Source organism: Schistocerca nitens, chromosome 7 (genome assembly GCF_023898315.1).
Source record: "Schistocerca nitens isolate TAMUIC-IGC-003100 chromosome 7, iqSchNite1.1, whole genome shotgun sequence".
Lineage (NCBI taxonomy): Eukaryota > Metazoa > Arthropoda > Insecta > Orthoptera > Acrididae > Schistocerca > Schistocerca nitens.
This window is the reverse complement of record NC_064620.1, coordinates 451,296,022-451,308,621: the sequence shown is the minus strand read 5'-3', so window position 1 is coordinate 451,308,621 and position 12,600 is coordinate 451,296,022. Positions and strand designations below refer to the sequence as shown.

Sequence of the window (12,600 nt, the reverse complement as noted above, 5' to 3'; positions counted from 1 at the left end):
GATGGCTGAGAATGATCCAGTAGCAGTAGATAAATGTGTGTGTGAGTACCCATGTTGAGACCGAGCGAGGTGGCGCAGTGGTTAGACACTGGACTCGCATTCGGGAGGACGACGGTTCAATCCCGCGTCCGGCCATCCTGATTTAGGTTTTCCGTGATTTCCCTAAATCACTCCAGGCAAATGCCGGGATGGTTCCTCTGAAAGGGCACGGCCGACTTCCTTCCCCGTCCTTCCCTAATCCGATGAGACCGATGACCACGCTGTCTGGTCTCCTTCCCCAAACCAACCAACCATGTTGAGGATGAACAGCTCATGAGACATCACAAGTCCCTTCAAAACACAACCCCGAGGGCAAGTATTGGTCGAGCCCCACAGGACATGATGGGCATTGAAGTCTCCCAGGAAGAGGAATGGTCACGAGAGTTGTGCGATAAGATCCATGAGAGCCTAAAGTCTAGTGCATTTTGTGAAGGTAAGTACAGGGAGAAAATAGTGATCCTTCGACACACATGAATTTTAACTGCAACTGCTTGCAGGTCAGTAGCCAAGGGGAGGGCAGAGGAGTGGTATACATTAGTGACAAACACTGCGACACATCCCTTAGCCCTTTCCCTCGATAGGTCATCCTTGTGGTATACTGTATATCCCTGTAACACAGGGGCATCTGTATCTTTAAAATGTGTTTGTTGTAAACAAAAGCACAAGGGACATGCCAGTGCTAGGAGTTTCAGTTCCTCCACATGAGTCCTGAATCCATACATGTTCCACTGTAGTATGGAAGCTTTGTCATCAGTGTGGTTTCAATTTACCGCTTTCTTTGCTCCGGGGAGGTGAAGCACTTTAAGAAAAGGGGGAATGGATGGGCTGCATGGATCCAAGGCATCTAACTCCATGATATACTCCTCATCAGTGAGACAGGAAAGAATGACGTCTGACTGTGCTCGCAACAGCTTTTGACCTGAATGTCATGAGTCTTTCCCTGCACCCATCCCTTCGAGGATCAAGGGAAAAGGGGGCATTTTTGACACTCTGCTTTTCTTGTAGCTTCTGGATGCTCATTGCGGAACTGTTGTTGGTCTTTCCTGGTGCAGCTACCTGTATTGCTTTGTCCTTACTCTTTTCCCTTGCAGTTGATGCAGATCACCAGAGATGGGCAGTTAGTCACAGCATCATGAGTGGCTTTTCCCCAGTTCCTGCAGATCACTTCACCTCCACAACTCATGGTTGTATGGCCAAAATACTGGCCTTTATAGCACCACATAGGGTTTGAAATGTAAGGCTAGACATTAAGTCAAAAGAACCCCGCCATAAAACATTTGGGCAGTGTCAGAGAATTGAATGTGACAGTGAAAGTGGCAGCCTTTTCAGTTGTTCCATTATTCCTGCACATTTGTTGCTCCACATTGACTATTCCCTGGGATGTCACTTCTTGCTTCAGTTCTGCTATGTCCATGTCCATGATATCTCAGCATGTGACAATGCCGTTACTGGAGTTGAGAGAGGTGTGCATCTCAACAACGACATCATGGTCACCCAGTTTCTGCAATTTCTTAAGAAAGTCTACCTGCTTTCACCTGTTAGTTTCAACCAACAATGAGCAATTACACAATTGTTTTAGAGATTTTAATGTTCCAGCAAGGCCTTACAAACTCTTATCGATATAAAATGTCCCCTCCTTCCTCTTTATCACCAGAAACACATTGTTATTCATTACTCCATGAGCCCTGTTACTGCAGTCCAAAGTATTCTTAGTATCAGGAGGACTAGCACCTCTCTCTCTTTTGGATAAAGGGTGTGAATACTACCATGCAGTACACCCTTCCCACTGGGAGGAGAAGATAATGATTTCAAGGGTTCCATCTTGGTCCCATGGGCAGCTAGGGAAATAATAGTCCACTCAGACAGAGCCCTGCATGCCTGAGTAAGCCTTATACAACTGATGTCGCAATAGGTTGCCTGCTAATGACTGTTCCACCCCAACAGCCACGCATCCCATCAGCACGCAGCGCGCCTTGAGATTGTGGGGCTTTTTATAGAGGTTTATCCTGTCCTCACGATCCAGGCGGTCAAGCCGAGATCCCCATTTCCTGAGACACACAACATTCCACCATCGAGCCATGCTGTGGTCACTGAAGCATGCCCAGAGCTTATGGTGACAGGGGATTGGTGGCGCTTACCAGTCCCCAGTGCAGGAACCCCAGGGTCACCAATCCCATACCCAGAAAATCAGCCCCTGAGGGTGGTAATGATAAAATGCTAGATGCTGGCTTGCATCGTCTGTAGTTTTGCAAAATGTTCGGCCAGCTTCTGAGTGAGGTCTCTGAGTGTCATTTGGAGACATGGCTGTTTCACAACTGCTGCTATTGGTAAACGGCTGCCTTTACCAGAAATCCTTCTGATGGCTTCCAATACTTTCATATAACAAGTGGAAAGGTTAATGGAGACCACAAACGCTTGCCATGGCCAATTTTTGCTCTCCTTAATGATGCCTTGAGCCTTGGCTCTTGTAACTCAAAAGGCGGTGAGGTTGTCCACAGTCAAGCAGCATTTAGACCATGTGGCCCAGATGGCTGAATGGCACACTTCTGTCCACCAAGGTACGGATCCCCTCCTAAGATAAATGAAAGATTGTGGTATAGACACGTCAGCGGCATGATGGATTACACAAGTGATGTGGTCCACCCATTCCTGGATGTTTTCACAGTGTTTGTCGCTGGAATGAATGTTGTCAATGACCTCCCAGTGAACACAGTCAATGAAAGCTGAATAGCAGAGAGAGAGAGAGAGAGAGAGAGAGAGAGAGAGAGTGAGAGAGAGAGGTTGATGGTCAAGAATGATCCAATAGCAGCACAGAATTGAGTGGGAGCACCAGTGTTTAGGATGCACAATTCTTGAGATGGATGTCAGGAGGCTCTGCAAAACCCAACCCCAAGAGCAAGTAGAGGTTGAGCCCCACGGGACATGATGGGCATTGAAGTCTCCTAGTAGGAGAAATGATCAAGGGAGCTGTTCCATAAGATCTATGAGACCCTCAGACACTCCTGCATCCAGTGGAGGTAAATACAGAGAGCAAAATGTAAGCCTCTGATGTGCATGAATTTCAACTACTACTTTCAGGTCAGTAGCCAGGGGGAGAGCAGAAGAATGGTGTGTATTAGTGACAAACACTGTGACCCTTCCCTTGGCTCTTTTCCCCCCACAAGTCATCCTTGCAGTATAGCATATAGCCCCATAGAACAGGGACATCTGTATCCATAAAATGTGTTTCTTGTGAACACATGCACAAAGGGCATGCCTGTGCTGGGAGTTTCAGTTCTTCCACACGAGTCCTAAACCCACATAAGTTTCACTGTAGTATGGGAGCCATGTCATCGGCATGGTTTTAATTTACCTCTATCTTTGCACCGGGGAGGTGAAGCAATTTTGAGGGTGAGGGCAAGTGGAGGGACTACCTGGATCTAAGGCATCTAACTCCATGACGTCCTCCTCTTCAGTCAGATGTGCTAGAATGACATTGATGGCGCCCAGGACAGCTTGTGACCTGAACGTCTGCATTCTTTCCCTGCACCATGTCCCATCATGGATGGGGGGGGGGGGGGGGGGGGGGGGAGCAGGGGGTGGAAGGGAGCATTGAAAGGCACTCTGCTTTGCATATGCTTTCTGGATGCTCACTGCAGAATTATGGTTGGTCTTTCCTGTTGCACCTGTTTGGATTGCTTTGTCCTTAATCCTTTGCCCTGGCATGTACATGTACAAGTACAGGTGCTTGTGGTGGATACAGGCATGCTAGGCATCATGTGTGTTGAAGCATCCACCTTGTCAACAGGTTTCTGCACCATGGAAGAAAATGAGATGGCAAAGACAGGGGGTTTTGTCATCATACTCTTTTTTTGGCTTCAGCATAGGGGACTTGCTTGGTCACTTACTTCCTGTATTTTGTGTTCCTCAGTAAAAATAGGGCAGTCTCTGCTCCAGATTGTGTGGTTCCCAGAGCGGTTGATGCAAATCACTGGAGATGGGCAGTCAGTCCCAGCTTCATGAGCTGCTTTTTGACACTTCGCACAGATTTCTTCACCTCCACAACTCATGGTTGTATGGCCAAAACGCTGTCATTTATAGTACTGAAAATGTTTTTCTATGTAACATTGAACATTAAGTCAAAGAAACCAACATGTTAAGGCAGTGTCTGAGAACTGAATGTGACAATGAAAGTGGCAGTCTTTTCAGGGTTCTTCACTTTTGTTGCTCCACATTTACTATCCCCTCAGATGCCCATTCTTGTTTCAGTTCCACATTGTCCATGTCCATAATATCACCCAGTAACAATGCCCTTGCTGGAGTTGAGAGAGATGTGAATCTCAACAATGACATCATATTCATGCAGTTTGTGACTTTTTAAGAAGTTCCATCTGCTTTGACCTGTTAGTTTCGATCAACAATGAGCAATTATGCAGTCATTTTGTAGATATTAAAGTGCCAGCAAGGCCTTCCAAACCAATGTGGATATAGACGGTTGACACTTTTTCAAATGAAGCTGGTATCTGTACAGCTATCACTGGTGATCTTGCAGCTCTCGAAAAATGAAGTTATAATGAAATCTAGACCTTTCGCCGCCTACAGGCATTGATAAATATCAATGGGGACAGTTGAAAAATGTGTGCCCCAGCTTCCCCTTCTTCCCCTTCATCACCAAAAAAAACTTTATTATTCACCCTGTTACTGAAGGCCAAAGTATTCTTACCATTTGGAGGACTAACCTGTCTCATTCTCTTGGATGAATGGTTGTGAATATTCCCAGGCAGTACATCCTTCCTGCTGGGTGGAGAAGAAGAAGATTTTGAGGGTTCCATCTCAGTCCCATGAGCAGCTAGGGAAATAAGGGTTTATTCAGATAGAAGCCCTGCATGCCTGAGTAAGCCTTATACAACTGAGGCGCGACAGGTTTCCCAGAGGTTGCTCGCTAATGATTGTGTCAGCTCAACAGCCATGTGTCCCATCAGCACACAGCATACCTTGAGACTGAGGGGCTTTCTATAAAGGTTTATTCCACCCTCAAGATCTGGGCAGTCAAGCCAAGATCCCCATTCCCATACACACACATTGTTCTACTGCTGCACTGCATGATGGTCACTGAAGCATGCCCAGAGCTTACAGTGACAGGGGACTGACAGCACTTATGAGTCACCAGCTCAGGAACTCCAGAGTCACCAAGCCCATACAGCAAATAGATGCTGAGCACCTGAGGGTGGCAATATCAATGACTAACAGTGTTGCAATGTATGTTAAGAAAGGTGGGATTTTTATTTATTTATTTATTTTTACCAAATATTCAGCTCTGAGGATGAAGATGTACAGCAAAGATGGATAAAATTCAGGAACACTATACAGTACGTCTTACATCAATATGTGTGAGCAAGGTTGTAAAGGCTACAGATAACCCACCATTGTTCTATAGCTGTGTTAAGAAGTTGCTATGAAAGCAAACAATACTCCATCACATATTTAAGCAAATTCAAAGTTGTTTGGAAAACAAAAGCAAACCAAATCCAAAATTAGTTTAAAGAGAGCAACAAGAAAATCAATCAGTGAATTCAAAAGCTTGATTTTGCCTAACAGCCTGAATGACAATCTTAAGAACATTTGATCTTCTGCAAATCAGTAAGGAAATCAAAATCATCTATTCAGTTACTCTGTGATATCAAATCAGAAGATTGCAAAGAGTAGATCAAAATAGTGATTTTTGTCTTCCAAATTTGTTTTCCCCTCAGGAAATTGGTCAATCGTCTAATTATCACACAAAGGCTGAAATGACAGATACAAGATAGCAACTATGGAAGGAGGATAGAATGCTACTTACCACAAAGAGGAAGCACAGAGCTGCTGGCAAGTACAATGAAAAAGACTGCTTAAACATTAAGCTCTCAGACAAGGACTTTCTTGTGAAGTAGGAAACACACACAAAATCAAACAAGCACAACTCACATGCACGCATGGCCTCTGTCTCTGTGCACTGGAGCCTGTCGGGCTGTGTTTTCTATATCTGAAAAAGAACCTCATCTGAAAGCTTAACATTTTAGCAGTCTTTTCATTTTGCCTGTCTACAAATCAACGCCGCCTCTATGTGGTGGGCAGCAATCTATCCTCTCCATTTTATTAAAAAAGTAGGAAAACATAGTTTGCCACTTACTGTAAGGAAGACACTTTAACTTGCAGACAGGCACAATTACAAGACACTCACATAAAGCTTTCAGTCATAGTCTTCATCAGCAAAAGAGAAACACATACCATTCATAACACACAACCAAGCACACCTCATGCACACATGACCACCAACTCCAGCATCTTTGGCCGGAATGCAACTATCACTTGGGTGCAAGCAGCAATCTGGAGGGGGGCAGAGAAGGGATAGTAGAGTGTGGGTGGAGAGAGAGAGAGAGAGAGAGAGAGAGAGAGAGAGAGAGAGAAGCTGATCGAAGGAGTATGTTGGAACTAGAATGCCAACAGGTGCAGCATCAGAAAGCTGTGTGGCAGGGAGGTGATGATTATGATGATGATTATTAGTGTTTTAGGGTGCACAACAGTGAGGTTATCAGCGCCCGTTCCCAAAAGTTCAATTCAGAGTTGAATTGTGAGAGAATGGGTATTGTTCAAATTGCAAGATTGGACACAGCACATCAAAACAGGGAGATAAAACTAAAAATAAAATAGCAGTAGAAACAGGTAAAAATAATTAACGGTGGCTGAGTGACCACTTACAAATAATGGGTGACCAAACCACTGGACAGCACATTAAGACTTCAATCCCAATATTTTGGGAAGAAGGCCAGACATAACACAAAAACGTAAAACTCTAGCGACACTCGCCTCATTATTAGTTAAAAGAGAGGGTAGGTCTGGTGGGAAACTGAAATCTTCCCTCAAACCCGCATATAAAACACACTCAGTTAAAATATGTCGTATCGACAGCTGTGTCCCACAGTATTTCCATTTTATTGTTATTCCACCCAGGACTTTCCACTCTTAGATATTGACGTAAGTGACAGCAGAATAGAAAATAAACTAAAACTGACCTACACAAGAGAGCCATCTACACCTGTGTGATTCTACAAAGATTAGGCAAAATAACTTGGCTACAGCCCTATCAGCAACAAAGGATACTTAGGGATTGGGAAAAAAGTCCGGTCATTCCTGTTTTAACGAAGTGTCATCAGACTGAGACACAATTACAGACCCGTATCACTGACATCAATTTGTTGTAGACATAGAGAACATGTATTATGCTCATACATTGTGATCTTTTTCGAGAACAAAAATGTGCCGTATAAAAATCAACATGAATTCTGAAATTTAGATCTTGCAAAACACAGATTTCACTTTTCATACGTGAGAGTGGCATGGACAATTTTACCCTGGATAAAGCTGCGCTCTTTGACTTCAAGGTGTTGTGCGCTGCTGTACTGTCATGTAGTGAACAAAATATGCACTTACTGAGTATCAATACAGATTTGTGATTGGTTTCACATCTCCCTTGTACATAAAAGTAATTAAGTTGTACTTAAAAGAAAAAATAACATATGTAAAACTAATTTCAAGGGTACCCCCAATACAACACAACAGATATTCACGAGTTAATGGTTAACATTTTTGTCTGTAGGAAGTTTATGATGACAGAAGACTGTAGAGGAGAACAGGAAAACTTTGTGAGGTTCAGTGATTTGTGTAGGACTGGCAGTTGGTTTTGAATATATATAAACTGTACATGTTGTGCATGAATAGGTAAAGAGATGATTTATTGTTTAGTTACAGTATTGGCAACAAATCACTGGGAGCACCAACTACTGTAAATACCTAGAAGTAACCATCCAGAGCAACACTTAGTGGAATAACCACATAGTACAAACCACAGAAATAGAAGATGCCAGGCTGAAATTCACTGAGAGACTCTTAAGAAAATGTAATTCATCCACAAAAGAAGTGCCTTACAATACGCTTGTTGGACCAGTTCTTGAGTATTGCTCATCAGTTAGATTGAAAGAAGTGACAGAGATATCAGACAAAGAGAGGCATGTTTCACCATGAGATTGTTTAGTAAGCCTGGGAGTATAACAGAGATGCTTAAACTCAGGAGGCACTTATACGAAAGGCATTGTACATCACAGAGAGGCTTACTGTCTAAATTACAAGACTGTATGTTCCATGAAGAATCAAACTATAAATTAATTCCTTCCACATAATTCTCCTGTAATGATCACAATGATAAAATCAGAGAAATTAGAGCTCATACAGATTTTTACTAACAGTCACTTTTAAAATGATTCATTTTTGAATGGAATAGGTAACAGAGGATAAAGCAGCCATAACAGAAATACTCACTCCCACACACTGTCAGGTGAATTGTAAAACACACATTTAAATACATACATATTCATGATAAAATATCAGTATTATTTAAAGAGTGCTCATTTTACAATTGTCATGTAAGTTATTTGTGTAAAAAACCACGAAATTATCATCAATATCAAAATATATATGATGGTACCTGTCAAGTCCCTCTCTAGTTTTTGTAAGTCAACAGTGAGGTCTTCGAAATTAGCAACTGCCGCCCTTTCAATATCTCCTGGTTCAGGTACAGGTAAAGCCATTTCAGGATTTAATGGATCATCACATTTCTAAAAACAAAAATTCAAAAAGAATGTTAATGGTAATATTAAAGATGTTGACCATATTAAAACTTATGTTATTAGCAAAAATTCACACTAGTCAGAACATACCATAAAATTTTGCAGTTGATACAGTGCTTTTTACATCACAGTTCCTTGAAAAGTGAAAGTAATATAAATGATGATGATGATGATGATGATGATGATGATGATAATAGTGGTAGTAATAGAAACATGAAAATTATTTGGAAAAAAATAGATTTCTCTGTGGCCAGAACACACACACACACACACACACACACACACACACACACACACACACACACACACACACACACACACAGAGAGAGAGAGAGAGAGAGAGAGAGAGAGAGAGAGAGAGAGACTGCACCACCACAAGACTTGTCTATGATTTGGAGGTAATTTTGGTTTTATGATTTAAGAGATTGATGCAAGAGAAAGACATACAGTGTTGTGTAGATTGCTGATTAGTTGTCTTTTGAAGCTGGTGGTGGGATTCATTTCTTTGGTATGGAGAGGGAGATCATTTCAAATTCGAGTACCCGCTAATAAAAAGGACTTGTAGAAGGTGCCCATTTGATGGTGTGTACTAAGAACATGAGGTCAAGGACAGATTTACAATGATAGGATGACAACAGAAACTACGTGAATGGTAATCTGTCTGTCTACCTGCCTCTATGTAGCTAGGATAGTTACAGATGGTGATGTATAATCAAAAAGCCCAACATGACAAATAGTGTATGCAGACCTTCATCACCAGCTCTACTGTCATGAGGTGTCCTCAGAAATATCTTGCAGAATATCATTTCTGCAAACAACCCCAGCTGGTAGTGCAGGTCCCTTTCAGGTACCAAAGGAAGATCTACTTATATTTTTGGAATAAAGACAGTGACACCTCTTTACAAAATGTAGCGTTGTGTTCACTCTAGTTAGCATTTTCATCTGTTCATACTAATAGACTCTTCACTGAGGAATAATTCATGTCTGTTCCATTTAAGATTAAAAATTTTATGCATTTTTAAATTTTGAGCTAATCCGCCTAGATTACTTCAGTTTTGGATAGATTGACCTTCAACATTCCACTATACGCCCATTTTAATAGGCCGCATGTCAGCACTGATATTCCCATATGATGCCAAGTTAATTGGTTTTGTGCTTTAGTACAGCTGGAGGTCATCAGCATGCATATTGTATTTACAATGGGACAGAACAAACGCCACAATACTGACCTACAATAAGGAGAGAGTGAGACCCAATACCAGACTTTGGAGGACATCTAATGTCTCCACTGTGACTCTGGACGTGGCACCATGTTTTTGAGATACTGGGTACAACTGAATCTATAGCTCTGCACTTTGAGATGAATTTGGACTGCTAAACATGGAAAATAAAATGTAAAAGTCAACAGTGTTGAAATTTAAAAAGCTTGTGATAGTCACCCTTTTGTCTTTACTAGCTCCAGGTCATCTACAAAAGCAGATGATGTGTTATGTTTGCATCAGACACCTACGTAACAACATTTTCCCAATGTTCACTCTATGCAGAACAGTACAATCTTAACACATTCACACATTTTCTTACATTCATTACTGTCTTTACATCATCATCAAAATATTAATATATCTAAAAATATTCCTGATTCACTGCAAGCCTCTTCTGTGCACCAACTGAGAAGAAACAGTGGGAGGAGAGGGGGCGATGCAAGAAAAAAATGGTTCAAAGAAAGATCACTCACATACAAGCAGCAGCACTGCAAGTTACACATGGGAGGACAACAGGAAATGGGCAGGTGGCAGAAGAGGGAAAGGTTGGTTGATTGAATGATTAAAGGAACCAAACTATGAGGCTGTCAGTCCCTCCTACATGGAACAGGCAAGGCAATGAAACTACACATGAAAGAAAGGCCTAGCGCACATAACCTAAGGAAAGAAAACCCCCGAGGTCTACTGAAGGTCAACAAAGCCTAGAGAAAGGAAGAAGAATAGGGGGGGAAAGAAAGACAGGCGGATGAGGTCCCCATCCAGAGAGCAGCCAGAGAAGGTGCAACAGGGACATACCTCCCACCACTTATCAGTGCCACCCCACTTAGTACCCAGGAAAGACTAGTGACACAGACAGGGCAAGAGAAGCACAGGAGAACAGAGGAAGAACTATCAGGTCAAACAGAACATGTGAGAAGCAGGAAGAAGAGTAAAAGAGTGGGTAGGGGAGAGGGCTGGGGCAGAAAACTACATGTTCAGAGCAAAGGAGGCAACAGGGTGACCTGCCATCCCCTCAATGGGTCGCCAAGGCTGGGGTTCCCTCCGTTAGAGAGGATGGTAAAAAATCCCTTCACAAATAAACTGTAAACCCAGGTAAGCTACTCAGGCATTGGCTGCCAACCCTGCAGTGAGTCAGTCAGATTAAGATTCTGCTGCAGCATGGTTACATTAGGACAGTCCAGCATAATATGGACCACCAACACACGGGCACCACAATGACAGAGTGCAAGTCCTTGCAATGAAGGAGATGACCATGAGTTGTATGGCCGATGTGGATCCATCAAAGGATGATGGAGTCCTTGGGAGAGGCCTGCATGGAATACCTACAGAAATTTGTGGTCTCATTTATAACCCATAGCTTGTTTGGAAAAGTCATAATACACCATTCCATATTCCAAAAACTTATAACTTGATGGAAAAATACCAATCAAACATCTTATTCGATATACTCATCTAGAGAGACCGCTTGCTGGTTGACAATTTGGCCAGCCTCTCAACGAGTTCATTCTTCAGGATCTCATTATGGCCTAGGCTTCAGTCAAGGACCACTGAGTGTCCATATTGTTCAAGGGCAAAAAGTGAATGTCGGATAGTCAGGACCAAGGGATGGAGAGCGTAACACTGATTAAGAGCTTTTAAACTGCTTAAAGAGTCACTACATATGAGGAAGGACTCACTGGTGCGGAAACAAATATGCTCAAGAGCACAAGAGATGGCTACCAACTCTGCAGTGAACACAGTGCAGCCATCCAGCAAGGAGCAGAGGCCATTACATCTTCAATGAATCTAACCAAAGCCAGTGTGAGAATCAACCATCGAGCCATCAGTACAGGTTACTACTGAACCTCTAAACACACCAAGAATGGAGAAAAATTGGTGGTGAAGGCCTCAGGATGAGCCAAGTCTTTCAGATTTTGTGATAGGTCAAGACAGAGCTGTGGTCAAGAGATAAACCACATAGGTGTACATGAGTGGGCCCAGAGAAGAGGTGGAAGAGGGTACAGCTGGAGTTCAGAAAAAAGGGACCAGATGTGGATAGTGATCATAGCCCCAGACCTGGGCCGATGATGGGTCAGGTGGAGCTCCTTACCCAGTAGTTCAGGTGTTCTGGGGAGCAGTGAATGCAGAACGTACAAGCGATCAGCTGTTGGTGGCACAGAACCCGCAATGGTGAAACCCCTACCTCCACAAGGAGGCTGAACACAGGGCTTGTCCAAAAGGCACCAGCTGCCAGTTGTACCTCACAATGGGGTATCAGGTCCTGCATCTGTAATATCGAAGGTGCCACTGAGTTGTATGCAAGACTCCCATATTCTAGAGGAGACTGGACCAATGCTGTATAGAGCTGTATTAGAGTATCAAAGTTCATGCCCCAGTTGGTGTACTTGAGATATCAATGATCATTGGGGTGTGACCGATAGGTCCACTTCAGTTGACAAAGATGGGAAAGCTATTTCACTTGGGCATCAAAGCCTAGTCTCAAAATACAATGAAAGTCCATCACAATGAGGGACTGGCCAACAAGTTAACAGATCTGGATGTGGATGGACTGTACAGCAACAGAAATGTATAATGTAGGTCACACAGCCAAAAATTGGAAGCCATTGAGTGAGACCCAAAGACTGCACTCTATGTATTGCTCTTTGCTCCTTGCTCTT

The 12,600-nt window shown here is 42.9% G+C and overlaps 1 protein-coding gene across 1 annotated transcript in view; it reads right to left on the bottom strand.

Annotated features, from left to right (window-relative positions):
• LOC126195680 (formin-2-like) overlaps positions 1-12,600 on the bottom strand; it is a 247,096-nt gene that overhangs the window by 58,219 nt on the left and 176,277 nt on the right. Inside the window, exon 14 of the mRNA XM_049934308.1 lies at positions 8,540-8,669. Coding sequence (XP_049790265.1) covers positions 8,540-8,669 — 130 coding nt within the window. The remainder of the gene's footprint in view (positions 1-8,539; positions 8,670-12,600) is intronic.